This window comes from Adiantum capillus-veneris, chromosome 16 (assembly GCF_014529385.1).
Source record: "Adiantum capillus-veneris isolate H3 chromosome 16, ASM1452938v2, whole genome shotgun sequence".
Taxonomy (NCBI): Eukaryota; Viridiplantae; Streptophyta; class Polypodiopsida; order Polypodiales; family Pteridaceae; genus Adiantum; species Adiantum capillus-veneris.
In genome coordinates, this window is record NC_140946.1 from 136,522,968 (window position 1) to 136,544,144 (window position 21,177).

General features: G+C 46.2%; 1 protein-coding gene across 2 annotated transcripts in view; it reads right to left on the reverse strand.

Annotated features, from left to right (window-relative positions):
* Positions 1-21,177, reverse strand: part of LOC147439927 (E3 ubiquitin protein ligase DRIP2-like) — a 104,784-nt gene that overhangs the window by 32,559 nt on the left and 51,048 nt on the right. For both annotated transcript variants that reach the window (XM_086485646.1, XM_086485647.1), the window contains exon 2: positions 11,763-11,989. In XM_086485646.1, the coding sequence (XP_086341772.1) occupies positions 11,763-11,877 (115 nt within the window). In that variant the 5' untranslated portion in view covers positions 11,878-11,989. The remainder of the gene's footprint in view (positions 1-11,762; positions 11,990-21,177) is intronic.

Below are 21,177 nucleotides of genomic sequence, written 5' to 3' on the forward strand. Positions count from 1 at the left end.
CACGGAACATGCAGAGACTAGGTGGGCCCTAGTTTCAGCGTCAATGGGGCCAACTGCGTCAGGAGCTTCAGTGCTACCTTGTGGGAGGAGAGATTGATCTCCTTATGCTTCAGGAGCACCATCTGTGTGAGAGCCGCATTAGACGTTGTGGTCAGCTCTTGCGTGGACGATATGATACTTTTTGGTCAGCTGCTTTTGGACCTGGAGGCATCCAGGGTGGGGTATGTATGACTATTGCGGACTCTTTGCAGCAGGCCATTGTGGACAGAGGGATTATTGTGCCAGGCAGGGCTCAGTGGATTACTATGCAGGTTCAGGGTTGCCTAGTGGGCTTCTTGAACATCTATGCGCCCAATGTGGCGAGTGCTCGAGCAGAGTTTTGGTCACAGATAGTTGAGTCTCTACCGCAGGCAGAACACTGGTGCAAAGGAGAGGACTTCAACATGTTGGAGGACCCTTCTGACAGGATTGGTGGTAGCCATGCTACTGTGCATGGAGTTGAGCTGGCAGCTTGGGAGAGGTTTTGTATGACTCTGAGGGTCTCGGATGTTTGGCAGCACTCTGGTTTTGCGAGGTCCCCACACAGCCTTGCCTTCTCTCATTCAGACCGCAGAGTGGGAGGAGTGAGTCTATCGCGGATAGATCGATTCTACACTAGTGACCATTTCAGTGACTTGGAGGGACAGTGGGCATTCTGGCAGGGACTTCCTTCTCGGACCATGCACCAGTGATCCTCACAATGGCAGATAGGCAGAGGAGTGGGAGCACGATGCTTCGCATCCTAGAGAGGGTCTTGTTGGACTCAGCACTCTGGACAGAGAGCTTGGACAAGCAGGATTCTCCTGCTAACAGAGTGGCCTCAGGCCAGCTAAGATTAGCCGTTTCTTTCTCCGGGAGTTTTTGGCTCGCTGGACTGCAACGAGAGAGGAGGAGCAACGTCTCAGATGAGGCATTGCTTCGTTACAGAGGATGCAAAAGAAGCATCCAGACAATCCTTGGTTGGAGGAGCAGCTACAGCAGGCTCGACAGGAGCTTGTTAGCACAGAGGAGAGGCGACATGAGTTTGCTTTCCACCGACAGGCATCTCAGTGGACCCAGGTGGGTGACAAGGTGACTGGTGCTTTCTTTGAGGCAGTGTGACCTCGGCATTCGCATGCCAAGGTCAGTCAGTTGAGGAGGCGCGACGGGTCAGTTGCTTCTGAGCCCGAGAATATGCGTGCAGTTGCTACTGACTTTTACCGTGAGTTACTGTCTGCAAAGTCCCAGTCTGAGCGTCAAGATGCATGCAGGGAGCAGGTTTGGGCACAGATGCCTTGTCTTGTGACTGAGGAGATGCGTCAAAGGCTTGAGCTGCCACTTCAGCTTGAGGAGCTGCACACGGTAGCTGTCCAGGTGCGGATGGGCCGACTCCCAGTTTTTTTCTTGGAGTACTGGGACCTGCTTGGCCCAAATCTCTGTAGTGCTTTTCAGTACATTTGCACACAGGAGTGATGCATGACAACAGGAGTGAGGGCCTGATCTACCTCATTCCCAAGGAGGGTGGCTCCTTGGATGAGATTCGACAGTGGTGCCCCATCACCATCCTCAACTCAGCCTACAAAATTCTAGCCAAGGCTCTGAGTTTGAGGATTTAACCACTTCTAGAGAGCCTTATACATGGGACTCAAACAGGTTTTGTCAAGGAACGCAGTATCCTTGACAACATCTTTACTTTTTGGAAGGCTTCTGCCCTAGCACGGCTCCGTGGTGAGGACCTAGTGATTTCTTCTCGATTTTGAGAAGGCATACGACAGAGTTGACTGGGACTTTCTAGAGGGCACTCTACACAGGATGGGCTTCTCAGATGTTTGGATCAGAAGGGTGTCAGCTTTGTACAGACAGACTCACAGTCAGGTACTTTTGGCAGGAGGTAGAGGTGATCGCTTCATGCTCACACGTTCGGTCAGACACAGCTGTCCTCTTGCCCCCTTCCTCTTTCTGTTCTATGCGGAGGCGATGAGCAGGGTTTTGGTGTCGCAGCAGGTTGGTCTACGGGGCTTAGCACTCCCTATTCGGGGAGATGAGCTACTGGACGCTGAGTTTGCCGACGACTCAAGCCTTGTACTTAGATGGCCAGGAGGCCAACCTTCACAGGTGTGAGCAGGCTCTGGAGACCTTCTGTTGTGCATCGGGCGCACTGATCAACTGGAGAAAGACAGTGGCTTTCTCGGTCGGTAGTGCTCCTGTGCCCGATTGGATGCCAGGAGAGGGTTTTAGGTGGATTCCCCCAGGGACTGCAGTTCGGTACTTGGGCTGTCAGGTTGGTTTGGACTTGTCTCCCGAGCAGCAGATTGCTCCCCTTCTCCTGTCTATCAGGAGAAAGTTGTTACATTGGAGCTCAGCACGACATTCTTTGGCTGGCAGAGTAGTAGTGGCCAACCAGGTGTTGTTGGCGACTATGTGGTACATCACTTCTTGCTGGATCTTCTCGAGTTCTTGTATCAGCCAGGTAGAGAGGCTGATCAGGAACTTCCTTTGGTCAGGACGTGACACTCAGATAGCCCGAGCCAAAGTGGCTTGGCAAGTCATCACTCTTCCTTGTTCACAGGGAGGGCTTGGGATCATTGACCCAGCACAGCAGAGCAGAGCCCTTCTTGGGAAGTTCATCGTCAGAGGACTTCTTCCAGGGGAGGAGCCCTGGAAGGAGTTCTTGCTACAGCGGTTTTTTGCTAAGGTGCCTCAGGCAGGAGGCCCCTGGCAACCTTCGACCAGATGGATCTTCACAGAGATGTGCAGAGTTGGTTTGAGCAGGAGACTAGAGGACCGCTTCGCTATGAGTTTGCTTCAATCTTGGGAGCTCTTGCGGCGAGGCTTGGAGCAGAGACAGCCTACTTGCACGGAGGAGCGCCTACGGCAGCCCCTTGTTTGGAACCCCATGGTTAGCACTCAGAGAGGCCACGTGGTTGGTAGTCGGCGGGGTCCCATGGCAGCGGGTCCAACACGCTCTTTAGGTGACTGGTTAGAGTTCACAGGCTTGTCAGAGAAGGTGCAATGTTTCCAGCTACAGGGCATGAGAGGGGTGCAGAGCATGTGCCAGGACATCTCAGAGGCGGTTCCAGCTGAGTGGCTCACGCCTCTCGAGCCAGTAGCACCCAGGTGGATGGGAGCCTTCACACGACTGGAGGTTCTCATCTCAGTCAGGGCCAGCTCAGAGACTGTTCCATCCCTTTTCTTCGAGCTTCAGGGTGGGGGACGCCTACAGCGAGTTGCAGTAGAGGCCCCGCAGGTGGTAGAGTGTTGTTTTCAGAGGATCCGAGTAGTGGGCATTTGTGGGAGGACTCGTGTCATAGACCCTGACCCAGCAGCTCTTGAGACTGGACACTGGAGGCTGTGGGCTTGGGAGTGCTGTCCACTGGCACGAGTACAGTGGGATCCTGGTGAGTGGCTCTGGAGCGACCCCTTCTCTTCTGCAAACCACCCAGGTGTCCCATTATTTCAGTACACTGCTCGACTGGGACGTCATATACTAGCAGCACACACAGAGGCCTGCCCTGCTACAGCACCTCATTGACAGGAGGAGGGTCTCACAGCTGAGTTCTTGGCAGCCTTCTGGGAGAGGTTGTGGGACTCCAGACAGCCGAGGCGAGTCACCTTGTTTCAGTGGCTGGTCGCACACAGAGCTACAGCAGTTGGGAGTGCATAGTGGTCTCTCAGCCGCATGTGCAGTTTGTGACCATCTTATGGAGAGTCAGCGTCACTGTCTTTGGGACTGTCCCTCGGCCCAGCAAGTGTGGCTACGAGTTCTTCAGCTGATGCCTGCTCTCTCCACGGCTCGACAGTACACTTGGGGAGCAGCGGCTTGATCCACCCTCACGGGCCCGGCACTTCAGTTTGAGCTATCTTCCACCAGCAGGATGATAGTGATGCAGGAGGGGCGACCTGCACTCCAGCCTGCTACAGAGCTTACTTCACAGGAGTGGTGCAGTGAGAGAGAGGAGTGTTGGGAGCTCATCAGTGGCCTGACACACTGGTTCATCTGGCGGGTCCGTTGCTTCCGCATCTTTGAGGCTCGCCCTGTGCCACCAGCAGAGACTGTTCGCGATTTTTGGCTAGAGCTGATCCATACTCTCAAAGGACAACTTGAGGGACTACAGGGCAACTCCGACCGCATGCGGGAGCGCAAAGAGGCTTTCCTTCGACTCTGGCGTCCTGGGCCTTTTTACACCATGGTCCAGGGTGTACTCCGATGGCACTACCGACCACCTGTGTGGCTTTTCCCTCCCCCCATTTCTTGATTTAGCCCCATTGTGCATATGCTGGTTTTTTCATTGGGAGAGTCTCCCATCATGGTTGTTGTAGCCCTCTCTTGAAGAGGTGGTTGTAGCCCTATGGGCAGTTTCAGTAACTAATAGAAGGATCTTTTTCTCGGAAAAAAAAAAAGTTGTATATTTCTGGAGATAGCTACGGTGATGCGCTTCGAGCCGTGTGTTACGGTGCCTCATTTGGTGACCGGAGCAGCATGGTATGCCTCGGAGAAAATTGTCCGAGAAGTCCTCTCATGCTTTGGGAGAAGCTGGGATTTTTGGGGAAGTTGGGAAGCTTGGGGAGAGTTGGCATGTGGCATGGAAGTAATCCCACATGGGAAGAGGAAAGGGGAAAGTGGAGGGTACATAGAGCACTTTGGGAGCCCATTATGGTGTATCAAAGGTGAGGAGCTCTCTCAAGGCTTGGCTATGGGGGCTCGTGGGCTCATGGGGAAGGGGATGGCGAAATTTTCAGTCCACACCAGCTGCCCAAGCGCCTGGCCACTATTTTTGATCCCCAGTACTTGCCCCCACCCCATTCCTTGGTCAAAGGGTCACAGACAGGTCATTTTTCACCCAAAAAATGCCAAAATTGGACCAATTAAAAGGTGCCCAAGGAGAGAACCATGTCGGCTAAGAGGAGAGAGAAAATTCCTTGGGATAAGAGCCAAAACTCCCCCTTTTTAATAGCTGCAATTCTCAGCACACCCCTTTTTGCTTACAGAGAGTTGTTTTTTTGGAGCTTTTTGAGAGACTCCCATCTTCGGAAGCTTGTAACTCTCTCATTTGTTATCGAAATCAAGCATATGGATACTCTGCGGAGATCTACACGACACAAGCTTCGTCTTTATGGTCTTGGTTTTCAGCAATTTTAATCATGGTTCGAGCTAAAGTTGTTTCCCGTCCGACTTTACAGGTGTTCGGCATAGGTGTTTTCTACAGCTTTATGGTGTTTCTTTCCGACGGTGTGGTGTGTGCAAGGCTATAGAGGTTCTCATTTTCCTTCTTGTTTGCACGCTAACATCGTTTTGGTGCCCCCACGGAGGAGCAAGCGCTCTTATGAAATATGTTTATTCTGCAGGCTGTGAATGTAAAAGGGATGTGGGTCCTTTACAGACAACCCCCTATGTATATGCAAATTGTGGACAGCACTTGAGGCGGTCGTATAATTGGATTGTAGCCTTTGGAGGGTCGTGAGTTTTGTGAAGCCAAGCACTGGGGACCGGGTTACCTAGTGTAAGGTGGATTAGGTACTGGAGCGATCCATCGACATCCCTTGAGTTTCGACGTCACATGTAAGTGTTTTTGTGGTAATCAAACATGGCAGACGAATTCCCACAGTTTCATGGATTACCTAATGAGAATGCACAGACTTTTATTGAAAAGTTGGAAGTCAATTGCTTATTGCGAAATATACTATACCAAGCTATATTGTTGCCGCTACTGCAATATAGTTTACAGGATGAGGCAAAAGTGTGGTTACACAATTATGAGGAGTTGATGCAGGCACAAAATCCAAGGGTAGTTTTAGACTATAATCGTGTGAAACAGACTTTCCTGGCACAATACAGATCAATTGAAGTACCCGATGAAGTTTGGCATGAAATTCTGGGGTACACTCAAAGGGCTAATCAAAGTGTTGATGATTTTGTCATGCAGTTCACCCGTTTATGGGATAAATGGGCGCGAGCTTTGGGAAATGAGATCCCTCCATCCATGTTAAAGAAGGACTATTTTGTGGCAAACCTAAAAGAAAGCTTGAAGTTCAAAGTCGAGCTACAAAAGCCACGTACCTTCGAGGAGGCAATCGCTATTGCTAGAGAGAAAGAATGGAAGGCTCAAAGACTTAATGAATATGGGAAAGCCGTCCCTATGCAAAATAATGGTGGCCAAAAGAAGGAGAATCCGGCAGAAGCTGGAGGGCCAACCGGTTCAAAGGGCCGCTAATACCGAACAGTTACAACGAAATATGCAAGACATGATGACCATGATGCAAGAACTGCGACTTAGTGTTCTTGGAGAAGGTGGTCGTGGTCGTGGACGTGGTAGAAGAATGGCTCATGCATGTGAAGCTCAGCCTAATGCGAATGTTGATCGTGGACAAGGCGGTTTTGAGCCGCAGAGGAGGTTCATCCCCACTTGTTATAATTGCGGTGAACTTGGTCATATTAGCACTTATTGTTCAAAGCCAGCAAGGATGGGAGGTGATATGTTTCCACTTTCTCAACAAATTCCTAACAAGGATAATGATTATGCATTGGATATACGGGGAGATCAAGGTACTGAACAGGAAAATCAAGCCTCAACCTCTGGTGGTCATGTGGGTATTGTGCGGGTAGAAAAGAAAGACGCAGATGTGTTGCCAGTAGGCAAAAGAGAGAGGAAAGGCTATGCCGTGCCAAGGCCTAGCCGAAAGAAAGGGAAGGAGAATGAGGGTGAAGATGCGAAAGCCAAGAGGAAGAGAAAACCTCGTAGACGATTTGAAATGGCAGATTTGCCTTTGGGAGTAGGCCAAACAGCTTACAGTTTAAAGGAAGACCTCATTGGGAGGAAAGTAGATTGTACTTTTGGACAGTTGATGAATATGGTGCCTAAACTTAAAAGGCAGTGGAAGTTATTAGTGCATCCAGAGAAAGAGCCGAAGCATGGACAAGTCAGAGTGTTGTTTGTGGGAGAGTTACCCGACATCTGTCCGGTGGTGAACGCTTGGCACAAAGGTGTGGGCATGGGAGAAGCCTACATTGATGGAGGTGCCCAAGTTTGTGTGATCACACAGTCATGTGTCGAGAGACTGGGTCTCATTACATGCAGAAGCTCTGGGTTTCGGATTCGACTAGCAAACCATGCGAAAGTGAAATGTTGGGAATGATCAAGAATTTGGAAGTCGAATTCTTTAACGTGAAGGTTATGGTAAACTTTCATGTTATGCCAGCTGGTCTGAGACCCTTTCTTCTCATTCTGGGCCGACCTTGGTTGAGAGCTGTTGGTGCCGTACAAGATTGGGCAAGGGCACAATTGGTGTGCATGGCAAGAAGGGTGAAAAGAGACTGTTCGATATGACTACCAAACAACCTATGGTCACTTTGTGACATAACCCCCTCTTGAAAGAATTGTAATCGTCCTCGATTACGCCTGCAAAATCAAACACAAGCCACAAACTAGCTCAGTAGACACTGACTCTAAGCACTGACGCATTAGACGACACAAATCCAGCATTTGCACCTCAAGACCGAAATATTGCAGTCATTTCGTCTTTCAAACATGCACACAAAAAGCACACGTAAATCAAATTCATGTTGGGGATTCCCAGTTTGAAGTACTTCTTTCATAAAGTCATCCAACAGAATACTATCAGCCCATTAGTAACCCTGAAATCCAAAGGAAAATCAATGACTTTATTCCATCTGGGTAACCTGTGACAACGATGCGGAGCAACTCCCCTCTTGTGCAGTCCTGTCTCCACGAGATTCAACCCTGCTGATCTCAGGGATCTCTCGGAATAGTCGAAGCTAGACCGAAAGCCTCAAGGTAAAGTTCCAGTATCCAAGGAGTATCTACTAGCTCCTCTTCCATCAACTTCGCATCCAATGCCAGAGAGTTCTTGACTCAATAAGAACCGCCGTTCACTTTATCTTTCACTTTCCTTTCTTGGTGAGCCCGTACTTGTTCCAGAACGAGAATCTCCTCGCTCTCTTCCACTTCAGGTTGCTCCTCAAGCTCCCTGTCCACTGGCACCTCACCTTTGAAAGGTTTCAACAGACTCACATCGAAAGCATTGTGAATCTTTCAAGCATTTGGCAACTTCAATCTGAAGGATACATCACCCATCTTCTCTTGAATGTGGAAAGGGCCATAGTATCCCATACTTAGCTTTGGAAAAAGCCGCTCCTTTCCCTATCGTTTCCTTAGGGGTGTCGGTGCCTTCTCAAACCGTCAGAGCACTCAATCATCTTCCTTCAGCTGCAAGTTGCACCGATGCTTGTCCACTGCCCTCTTAAGCCTTGCTTGAGACTTCTCAAGAGCCTCGTGCACCTTGGCAAAAGCACAAGCTAGATCTAGATCATACTAATCTTCTTCAAAAATCTTATCCTAGGTCTAGGAAAATCTCTAATTACCAGCTAATTCCATTTTCCTTTCTTTCCTTGTGCCATGGGAGCAGTGGGTAGCTTCGCTAGCTTCCCCTGTCCATTGGCACATCATTGTCAATCTTTCCTTGTGCCTTGGGAGCAGTGGGTAGCTTCGCTAGCTTCCCCTGTCCATTGGCACATCATTGTCAATCATCGGAACCCTGAGACGAACTATCATTCGATCCCCTTCCTTCTCCGGAATCCTCTGATGAGCTTGCATCTGGTTCCCTTAGTTAGTAAGAACCTTTGGATGTGCTACCATCTGATTCTCTAGAATCCTGTGATGAGTTGTCATCCGGTTCCTCCATTCATTTTTAGTGGCAGACTCTTGCCTTATTGAGGTGGATACTATCATGTCCGTAGGATAAGTCAATGAGCTGGCATGCATTCCAAATCGTTGCTTAGCATGTCCAATAAGTCTCTGAATAGAGTCAAACTTCTGGTCATATATTTCGTGCAATCAACCCATGGCAGGGTCTGTTTTAGTGCTACTGAAAAGATATTAGTTGGCCTAATCAGCCGGAGTCGAAACACCAAAACTCATTGCCTTCGCAGGCCCGTTCGGCACGTTTTTTTTCTTGTGCTATCCAGCTGTTGGCGATGCAGACGGCAGAGGCCGAAGAAATGGAAAGAGTAAACGTCAAAGTGGACATGAGGACAAAAAACAGGATCGATCACACCGAAGCTGATGATGGTTATCCTGAAGTAATTAAGCCAGCGACTTCAATGCTAGCTACTTGTGCTTTTAGCAGAGAGTGTGAGGGGATTAGTGGCAGACATTGTTGAATATTGCCACTAGTGCAAGTCAATATAAATTGATGAGCCGTTGGCTTCAGTCGCACTCCTCGTCCAGCTCTGTTGATAATATATAGCCTATCTAGAAATTTGATGAGGCAATTTTGTCTTACGATATGTGAGTCACGCTACAAAAAGGCAATGTGAATAGTTAAAGATATCATCTTGCACTGAAATGTCACAGACTAAAAGAGCATCGTAAGACAAAATGTCAACGTAACAAGCAGTACATTGACAAAACCCTTTACCAACAAATGTGTTCTCTTGTCCGGTGATCTTATCCAACTACCCCCAGTTTGTAGTCACGCACGGGGGAGCTTTTGTAAGACATGCCATATCACAAGCTCGATCCACTAGCTACATGTAGCTTTGTACAGAATGTCATGCTCTGTAGGACATGAAACGAACCGTGAATTGCTTCAGTTCTTGACCATTATTCGTGAAAGAAAACAAGCCGTAGATGAGATCAATTGCACCTTGGGTGCATATATTATAAATGAATTGCATGTGCATGATTACTTGCAATAAATATTATAGGGTTTTTCAAATGTATATCACTTTCACGCAGTGCCACGGTCCACCCTTGTCAAATTACTCATGCTCTTGTTTCCTTCAGTGTTCGATGTTGAATGTCAATTTGCATATATACTTTTATATTCTATAGATGTTAGATAGCAAGGCCCACCAAGACTAGTTTCAAGTGAAGTTAAGTAACCTTGTCTTTGTGCGGAGTACTAGATCCGTGCTAAATCCTTAAACTCTTCCATTGCACCTGACATTGGTATCAGAGCTCTGTGCATGCTTCGGCTTCACGAACTGAAGGGAAGAATCCCAAGTACCCAAGTATCCCAAGGACACCAAGAACCCAAAGAATCCAAGAAAAACCACCAAGAACCCAAGTAGAACTAAGAACCCAAAGAACCTCTCCCAGTTTTTTTTTTCCTCAAAGAATCTCCGTGTCCCGATCCCGGATTTATAAGCCACTCCCACCCTTAGTCCATCGCGCATCAGGCACGCTCCCGTCTTCATCGTCATGTCTTTGAACGAAGATCGACATCGGATGTACAAAAATCCAGCTCTTGAGTACCAAGTCTACCTGCCTCCTATGCAGATATGGAAGGAGTTGGAGACAGGATCCTTAACCCTCTTCTGCATTGGCATTCGCACTCGCATTCGCATGTAGCGTGCATCCACTTCCGTCGACATGGAACCCTTGGAAATACCTCCGAGCACCCTTACCTTTCATCTTCACCCGCCATGTTTTCACTGCAGGACTATTTGAGTGGTAGTACTTGGTCACAAGGCAGAGCCAACATCAAGGCTGGTATTCTGCAACAGTAGTAAGGCTACCTAGCAGCTCATATGGTCAGTGGTTACATCGCAGAACCTACACCTTCAATATCCACCAATTTGGAGGAGTTTTCATCGGTTTATGCATCCACAAGCATCAGAAGCATTCCGCATCAGAAGTCCAGAAAGAATCCCAAGGTAGAAGTTCGGCAGTTGTGCCTCACCTTTAGCATGGGGATGTCACGTGCACACTTCACTTGTGCCACATGGACAAGCTATTGCTATAGTCTAGTGTCAGTTTTAGTTAGCTTAGAATCTAGCCTGACACTTTATGACCTCTAGGATGTACATGATCAGGCAAGTCATAGTTGCATACCCTCACTTGAACAGTTCACTCACTTAAGCATGTATGCATATGAGCAATCACTTAAGTCATTTATTAATAAGTGACTTTGACATGATATTTATTAAAAGTAGGTAGGGCAAATGGCTGAAAGACCTATAAAAGAGGCCCTTTGGGCGCTAGAGAAGGCAAAAGAGGCAGGCAGTACCCACAAGACCAAGTACCCAGCGTTTCCTAGCCCTTCTCATCAGCGTTCTCAGCCCTTTAGCACCAGCGTTTTCAGCATGGAGCATCTCAGAATTCAGCAAGCAGTCCAACATGCAGATTTCAGCCCCTCCATCGCCAGTTAGTTGCAAATCAAAGCCGTCACTCCCTAACATCCCTAGCCAGTACCCATTAGCATCTCAGCGTTTAGCATCAATGTGTCAGCATTTTGTGCAATTTATAAAGCAAGTACTTGTTGTGGCAATAGAGCAAGGGGGCCCTTGAGGGTGGTTGGGACCCGACATCCCGTGTCGTCTCTCTTTTCTCTCTCTATGCGTCTCTCTCTCTCATTGTCTTCAATTCAGTTTCTCTTTTCAAGTGAAGTTAAGTAACCTTGTGTTTGTGCAGAGTACTAGATCCGCACTAAATCCTTAAACTATTCCGCTGCACCTGACATCCCAGGAGATGACCCATATAGCTCTAACCAAAGCAGCCGAATAAATGGTCTTCAAGCACCTCAATAACACCACTAGCTAAACTTGTAAATCCCAATTGCATGAATCCAGAGTTCCACGCATTTGTACTAGCATGCTAGGTCTACTATGACAAGACAATTAGAGAGACCATATTGCCAAAAAAGCTCTTGAATCACAGATTCTTCATAAACATTGGGCAGGTCACTGAACATGAACAATGAAGACAAGGTTGTGAGTCGCTTACATGTATGAAGGCATTCGGAGATCGTTGTGGCCTCATGGACAAGATTGGAACAGAGAGGACACTTGAGACACATCAACAATGGTGTCTTGGAGACCCTCACCAGATTAAAAGTCATCTTCTTGCCAGAAATTGTAAATCAGCAATCAATTTTTTATGCAGCTCAAGCAATGTCTGTTTTGAACAAAGAAACAAAAGCTTGCTTCTTGTTCTGTTGCCTCCTTCAGCTCCTGAACAAAGAGAAAGAAGCACGTGAAAAGTATTTCACAGCAACTTTGTTCAAATATTTCTTTCACCAAAAAAAAAAAGCCACACATGAAACAAAAATTATCAAACAGTTTGAATAACTCTATACTGAGCAGATGCGAAACAACAAAAAAAGACAAATTCTTCCATTTTGTTAACAATCACCTCTCTAGAGATTGAAGACAAATTAGACCTACGCATATTCACTTGTAGCTAAACATTATATTACTCGATTGCTTGGTAGAGAACATAGCTGCAACCTTAGGTATTTAACATGATTCATTTGCATTGAACTTGGCAAGTCAACTGTATGCGTTTGAGATGTCCCTCTCTATGTCATCTTTCCTCATCAAAAATGCTTTCATCCTTTGGACACACACATATCAAAGTGGGACGGGAGGCTTCTTCTCTTTATGTTATCTTTCCTCGACAACAGCTTTTATTCTTTGAATACCAGACACGTATCACTGTGAGCAAACAATCTTGATTGCACCATGTACATGAATACATAGCACGTCAACCTATAAGGGGGGCTTTGTAAACATATGTGTGTGTGTGTGTGGTGGTGGGGAGGGGGGGGGGGGGGGGGGGGGACGACTTTGGTATGCCAGTGGATGATCCTCCCCTCCAAAGGAAACAGTTATTACATGTAAATCATGCTTATGTATCGCATGAAGAGTTCTGACGGATGGTGGAAGTTGTAATTGTTCCTTTGGTAAAATCAAATATCTCTAGATCCTGATATTGCTTGGTTTCATTTTGTAATAAAAATGAAATTTGTCATTGAAGATTATAAGAGGGTTTTTATGCATGAGCAACGGGAACACCTTACTTCAACAACAAAACATTCATGTCAGAAAATAAATGAATTAGCAGATGTAGGCCATTGATTGAAGAAGAACTCCGGCAGTTAAGCCAAGTCAAGTCCTGTTTGATGACTAATGATCGTTGCAAGCTAAGGAAATGGCAAATAAGGGCAAGGCAAGCTGCATTCATGGATAAAGGATGTTCCTTAAAAGAATTTTTCAAAAATTTACATCAAGCTAGACGCGATAAATCAATAAAGCGAGTAAGGTTACAATCTGCACAACCGAAGGCCAATAAGAATCAGCTTTCTGAAGTTTCTTCAGCTCATTATAGAACTTTGTTTGCCGCTCGTGCAGTTCCAAACCACCATATCTTACATGCTAGGGAAATGCTAATGGCTTATGTTCATCCTATTCTCTCAAATCAGGAGGCTTTGAGCATGGAAGATCCCTTTACATCCGAGAATTGGATCAAACTCTTTAACATTTGGGTGTTGGAAATTCCCCGATTGGGATGGTTTAACAGTGGAATTTTTCACACAATTTTGGGACTTATTAAGAGATCCATTGCTTACCATGATGAATCATGCATGGAAGTCGCAATGTATGCCTACATCATGGAAAGAAGGATTGGTCATACTTATACCAAAGCAATCTTTATGCGAGTCTTTTGGTCATTGGAGACCCGCAGCTTTGATGCCAGTTATTCATAAATGCATCCTCTCTTGATGTATATGGATCACTTGACAAAAACGGACCAATTGTCATGTGTAAAACTAACGTTTTTGGAAAATATTGTTATTCATGTACACATAATAGGTAATCAGAGCGAGGAACATGTATCTGCAAGTATTTGGAAGCATGGACTCTTTTGCAACAAGGTGAACCTTTTCCTTGGAATTTTGTGTTTGGCACGTGAAATCGAGGATGAGATGGCGAGAAATTTGCATCTAAAAGCAATCGGGAGCAACCACAGCTCAGGAATGAATCCGATAACTCTTCGATTCAAGATAAGAACCATGAATTTTGTTTTGAAATTTGAATGAATGTGATGATGCATGAGGATTGTTGAATGATGAAATGAGATTCTAGTGCATCAAGATTCCCATATGAATGAGATGACCGGATACTGTGGTGAGTGCATGAAAAGTTCCGGAAAAATGAGATGACTACACAGGGATCTAGGTGCATCAACACTTATGGACGGATGAGATGACTAGGCCGAATGATTGAAACACAGTGTCTAGTGTGAACGAAGTGTCTGATTTGTGAACTGCATGTTCAGTGAATGTATGTTGTTGTGGACTCTAGTACATGGGTACTTAGAGTCAATGTCTACTGAAGAAAGTTTCTATCCTATAGCTGTTTTGCAAGTGTAATCGAGGGCGATTACTATTCTTTAAGAGAGGGGTATGTGAGAAGTCAGTGACATGGCCCCGTTGTACCGACGCCCGTATTTCACGTTGTTGCTAACATGTGGCATTGTTGTACGGATATTTTTGCGAATTGCGCTAACATGACACGTGGCAGCTGTACGGATTTCTGCAAACCACGCTCGCTGATTTTGGGCAATTTTAGTGCTAGCTTTTTGGAGAAGATGCTTTTAGGATGAAGTGCTTTGAAATCAAGTGCTTTTGGGGCTCTGCTTTTAGCATCCCTTATACTCTTTATAAGTCACCACAAGCCACTCTTTGGAGGGCATCTCGACGCAGAGCCTCGAAGAGAGCCGGACCCTCGGGAGTTGTACCTTGTCAAATCAATAAATAAAGAAATACCGAAAGGGACGCCAGTTTTTGGGACCAATGCATCTAGGCTCGGAACTTCGCCAAGTCTTGTCATCCTTTCTCTCTTCTCTTTTCAAGTTGTTTTGAAGTATTAAAGGATTTCCAAGTGTGTAGATTGCAGTTATCTCTGTGTTTCCATCCGATCACCCGCCAGAAGTGATTACAATGAAAAATTAATGATTTTGGAAGCTCTTGCTATTTGTGTACAGATTACAAGAGTAGGATATCACATAACAAGAAAGAATTGGTGTTCCTTGAGATTACCGCTCCGTCCCACAAGAGAAACCCAACTCTTCGATCCTCCGCCCAAGATCTCCCACCACTACAAACTAGCACCGTGATCGACACATCTACTCGACGGCTGAATTGCATGAATGTTAGAAGTAGGAGCATTTGTAACCTGCAATCAAGGAAGATTTCGTTGATTTTAGAAAGCGGTATGTAACGGGTTTTAGGGTTAGGGTTTCTATGTCAAGGTCATATCACATAGACGCATCGGTCCAATGCGTTTGATTGGCCTGCTTAGACCCACTCTCCCTAGAAAGGTGGTCCATGCCAATCTCTTGGTCAAAGCCAGAATCCTTGCTGCCATGATCAATCCTTCTATGTGTTATCTGCATCTGTGATCATCTGAGTGGCACTAGGACATTTGAGTGGCCTTCGGGTCTTGAACTAACTTGACTGAGTTTTGCAGGAACCGTCCAAGGGGCAGAAGAACAAGAAGAAGAAACAAAGAAAAACCAACTTAAAAAGTTTTGCCGAGGGGCCTAAAACCCAAAAGACAAAAGCTTGAACTCTGGAGCAGGTTTCCATAAATTGCGTTGAGAATGACATGTGGCACTACTGTACAGATTTCCGCGCTTAGTGTTGCTGATGATGACCTGGCATGCTGTACGAAATTTTGCAAATTGCACTGGCTGCTTTTGGCAATTTTTAGCCCTAGATTTATGGAACATTTGCTTTTGAAAATGCTTTTAGAACTTATGCTTTTGGGGCTCTGCTTTTCGCAATAAGTTTAATCACAAAACACTGCCCAGAGGGCAAATTTGTTATCGCCCAAGTTTAATCACAAAACACTGCCCAGAGGGCAACTTCTTAGGGAGCATCTGGACACAGAGAGAGAGTCGGACCCTCGGGAGTTGTACCTCGTCGAATCAATAACAAAGAAATATCGAAAGGGGTGCCAATCTTTGGGGCCAGTGCGTGTTGGCTCGGAACTCTTCCGCGCCGTCTATTCTTCTCTCTCTTTTATTCAAGTTTTTTTGAAGTGCTGAAGTGTTTCCAAGTGTGTAGATTGATATTTCTGTGTTTCCTGTCAAAGTCGATGATGCGGAAGCGTAGATACCAAGCGCGGGAGAGAGAGAGAGAGTCTCCTGAACCAATCAACCTTAGCAATGAATAACTGAATGTGTGTAAAACAATGGAGGCATACCAACCTCAGTAAATTGCCCTACCCAGACTTTGACAGATATGTAAAATAAACACCTAAAAGCCCAAATAAATAATGGGTTCACATCGGGCAACTCAATTGAGATGCCAAAACTCTAACACCCTCTCTACAGCTCATAGTGGACATAAATAGTGAGACCAAGTCGATGAAGAAGCTACAATGGACACCCCAGCAACAGTTCCTTGCTGGATACCCCTCGGATTTGCTACCCTCAACTTTGTACCTTAGAAGAATGCGATCTTGAGCATCGGTTGTTTTTTTAGAAAATTTAAATTGTAGACCACACTACGTCCAAGAATCCCCATACGTCAACTGTGAACACATCATGTTCAAAATACTTCCGACCAACAACAATGGATTGGTGCACTCATCCATAGTGTTTTAGATATGTCTGACTAGTTCCTTCCCAAATGCATGTGCCTTGAACTCCGACCCACTGGTTCAAACACCAATAACTTGAACTCCAACACAAGGGTCCAAATTAATTATACAATGCACTTCTTGCCCCTCTCTGCCACAAGCCTCTCTCTGGCTGAAGTTGGTGGCGGCACTGGTCTCCATGTGATCTGAAGGCGGGAGTCCGTGCCAATGTAGACTCCACTACACTAGCAGCCTCTTTGATGTTCTTCCCTAAGTCACTATCACTGATATCCTCCTGATGCTTGCTTTTATCTTTGTCCTTTACAAAATCTCTATCTTTGCCTTTGGATCTGCAATCTTTAGCCAAATGACCACGCTTTCCACAATTGTAACAATGGTTCTTGGTCTTCTTTCGGGAATCCGAAGCAGCAAGTGCTTCCACACCTTTCTCAGACATCTGAATTTTGCCTTGAGTTATCAATTCAACTTCCTCCTCAAATGAGAAAAGAGTTGAGATCATCAAATTCCAGCTTTTCCTTCGTGATTTGTAGTTGTGTCCTAAACACCATTTCCTACGTCTCAAGCAACTTCGTGAGAACCAAAGCAGCTAGTTGAGTACTCGTCAGTGCACTTTTCATAACCGATAGTTAATCATGAATAACTTTAGCCTTCATAAGAAATGATTGCATGGAACTTTCTCATGGAAATTGGATGGAAAATAACTGTCCAAGAAGGGTGACTGCTCGCATCGTATAATCCCACTCAAACATTCCAACGAGCTTGAACCACGTATCGTTGGCAGTCTTCAAAGTCTAAATGGCTCAAGAAATGTCCTTTCTAAGAGATTCCGCAATGGCCGACATTGCCTTCCCATTAGCAGCACCCAATCGACACACGATTTGAGATACTCGTCATCTTGAAGGTGGGTGTAGCTATTGTTGGGATCCCTCATGGAATGGGGCTCCTAGCCGTTGACAATATCCCATAAGCCTATCGAAACCCAACCCCAAAATCAAAAACCCTAATTCTGCCCAAAACCCTAATTCTGCTGAAACCCTAATCCTAAAATCAAAAACCCTAATTCAGCCCGAAATCCTAATTCTACTGAACCCTAACCCTAAAATCAAAAACCCTAATTCTACCCAAAACCCTAATTCTACTGAAACCCTAACCCTAAAATCAAAAACCCTAACCCTGATTTGCTAACGTGTCGGGCTGACACGTGGCCTGCTGTACGGACACCAGCGCGATTTAGTGGCATTGCTTTTTAGACCAGGAGCTTTTGAGTTTTGAAGGCTTTTCACTATAATTGCTTTTTAGGCCAAGGGCCTTTAGATATGAGGTTAGGGCTCATTCTCTGGCATGCTTCCTGGCGAAGGTGCAGAGTCTGGAGTACCGGCTTGTACTATGTTGATGCAATATAAAGAAATACCGAAAGGGGCGCCAAGGTTTGGGGCCAATACTCTCTCGGGTTGAATTCCACCACTCCATGTCGTGTGTCGTCTCTCTCTCTTTCAGTTCAGTTGTTATTAAAGTGCTAAAAGTCTGTTCAGTCTGTTCTTTTCTATTGGCACATGGTGCCCGCCTTGTGACAGTGGTATCGGAGCATCACGCGTGTGCTTTTCTGAAAGCATACCGGTCCCACAAAAGAGCAAACAGAGCTTTGTTCGAGGTATCTTCGCGCTCCAAGCCGGACTTATTAGCCACTCCCACCCTTACTTCATCGCGCATTGGGCGCGCTCCCGTCTTCACCGCTCATGTCTTACAGGGCATAAGCCATTAAGATCACTTGCAAAAGAAGGATCCAAGATTTGTTTCGAGTCACTGTTTTTTCTCAGAGACTGTGCCATGCAGATGTTGATGTCTACAGCTACCAAGCCGCACACTTCCAAGGACTTGGCAAGCTTTCAAGAAAATTTTTGCCCAAAGTTATATGGTTTCTGACATCTTCCTTCGGAGTGCAACTTCTGGCAGAGTGGGGTATCCTGAAATGCTTGCCATGGAAACCCTAGGAGATTATAACTTGAAATTTCTCGACATCTCTCAGTAGATGTCTCTTCATGAGCAGATGACCATGGAGGTTCAGTGTGATTGCTATCTCTTGGGACTACCATCACCGCCAAAGAAACACTGTCTGTCCAAGAGCTGATGGACCATACTGTGCTCGGCTACGACCTCATGGAAGGAACCTAACCCTAATTTTTGGTGCAGGTTTCAAGATGGAAAGTCAGTCGAATTTTCGAGCTTGACTGATGTCGAGATTGCTTTTTAAGTTTGAGTTCTGTTTGATCTTGTTTGGTGATCCTGTTTGGAATTTGTTTGAAATGGATGGTATCTGTTTTGAACCTGTTTTGGTGCCAATTTGAATTGTTTGACTCTAGTTTGATATTGGTTTCAATGATTGGTGATTTTACTCCCGGGTGGAGAAGTAAGAAATATTGTTTTAATATTGTTTGAACCTCGGAACGACGCAGGCCGATGTCTGGAGAGCATTTCATTGTATGTTAGACAACCTCGGAACGACGCAGGCGGATGCCTGGGGAGCGTTCCGTTGTATGCTAGAAAACCTCCGAACGACGCAGGCCGATGCATGGGGAGCGTTTGGTTGTATGCTTGAACCTCCAAGCGACGCAGACTGCAATCTGGGGAGCGTTTGGTTGTACAGTCCTTTGAGCTCATGGCCCGGACCTTTTTAGGTTATTTGCAGGGGGAGTGACGAGGTAGTCGTTGAGTAGCTTCATACCGCAGACCGTTTGTCTCGGGGAGTGCTCAGCGGCGCTATTATGTTGTGTCTTGTAACATGTATATGTAAGCATTTGTGTTGCATTGTGATGTGCCAATTACTGAATATTCTTAATTGGATGAGATTGCCTGGGTATGTAATTTTAGTGCATCAAGACACCCGTGGCAGATCAGTACGGTCTGGGTATGATGGCTAATTTTACTACGCCGGAATATCAAGAGTTCCGCTCTGGACGAAAGAAGAAGCTAACTCCTTCATCAAAAGAGCAGAAAGGAGAAGCTAACTCCTTGATCAAAACACCCGAAGAAAGAAGCTAACTCCTTGATCAAAAGAGCAGAAAGGAGAAGCTAACTCCTTCATCAAAACAGCCAAAAGGAGAAGCTAACTCCTTAATAGAACGAGCAAACTGATTGTTCCTCGGAATGACCCTCAGAAATTTTTGAGCTAACTTGAGTTTTTTTGCAGATATGCTGTAATCGCGGACGATTACTCTCTTTCAAGAAGGGGAGCTGTAACAAACTGCTGACGTGTCGAAACCCTAACCCTAAAATCAAAAACCCTAATTTTGCTCGAAACCCTAATTCTGCTGAAACCCTAACCCTAAAATCAGAAACCTAATTCTGTCCGAAATTCTAATTCTGATGAAACCCTAACCCTAAAATCAAAAACCCTAATTCTGCCCAAAACCCTAATTCTGTTGAAACCCTAACCCTAAAATCAAAAATCCTAAATCTGCCCGAAACCCTAACCCTAAAATCAAAAAACCTAACCCTAACCCTAACCTTGGTTTGCTGACGTGGCGGGCTGACACGTGGCCTGCTGTATGGACACCAGCGTGATTTACGAAAAGCTGGCAGCTTTTGGCATTGCTTTTTGGACCAGGAGCTTTTGAGTTTTGAAGGCTTTTCACTGTAATTTCTTTTTAGCCCAAGGGCCTTTAAATATGAGGTTAGGGCTCATTCTCTGGCATGCTTCCTAGCGAAGGTGCAGAGTCTGGAGTACCGGCTTGTACTATGTTGATGCAAAATAAAGAAATACCGAAAGGGGCACCAAGGTTTGGGGCCAATACTCTCTCGGGTGGAATTCCGCCACTCCATGTTGTATGTCGTCTCTCTCTCTTTCAGTTCAGTTGTTATTGAAGTACTAAAAGTCTGTTCAGCCTGTTCTTTTCTATTGGCACGTGGTGTCCGCCTTGTGACAATAAGCCTTTCAGTGAGAGTCAGAGTCGCATGATCAAATTCCAATGAGCGTAATTATTGCCGTTCAATTTGTCACTAGCCCTCGAGCAAGGGGGGGCCATGTTGAAGTTGCAAGATCTGGAAATCTGGGAATCCTTCTCGCACTCCAAGAGGTGGCCGCACTAACCAAGCCGCAAAATAAACCTCCAAGCCATTCAGATTCCCAAGCTACATCCACTTCTCTGCTACTCCAAGCAGCTCCACAAAGTCTGCTATCCCTCTCTTGAGCTCCAATCGGCACTTCTCCCAAGTCGCCACACCCCTCCGAGATCGTTTTGATGCCCTTTGCAGACTTTGTACACACCTTTCAAAGCTAATCACGTTCTCTTCAATCCCCTTCTCTAAGTTGCACCCCTTAGCAATGGAAGGTGTCTTTGTAGGTTAAATCTCCAAGAGAGGGGAAATAGGGTGTTGGCAATGAGGGGATGAGTTTGTGGATGGTGTCCCCAAGAGGTGACCTTGGCAGAAGTTGGGGGGGGGGGGGGGGGGGGGGGGGGGGGGGGCGAGCGGGGGCGCTACCAGCAGGTGCGTTCCAAAACGTTGGCGAGGGGAAAGTTCACCAGCGCCGTTGGATGCTCTCTAGTCCAGCGTTTTAAAACGCAGGTGCTCCACCACGTCAACAAATTGCCGATTGCGCGTTCTAAAATGCAGGGAAGGGTGTGTCGTGCTCTACCGACAAGGGATACAGACAGGCGTTTTGAAACGCTAGCGGCTTGCTAACTTTGGACAGTGGTAGCAGCAGGGAGAAGACCACGCGGCACCATACTGCAACGTTTTAAAACACTCAAGAG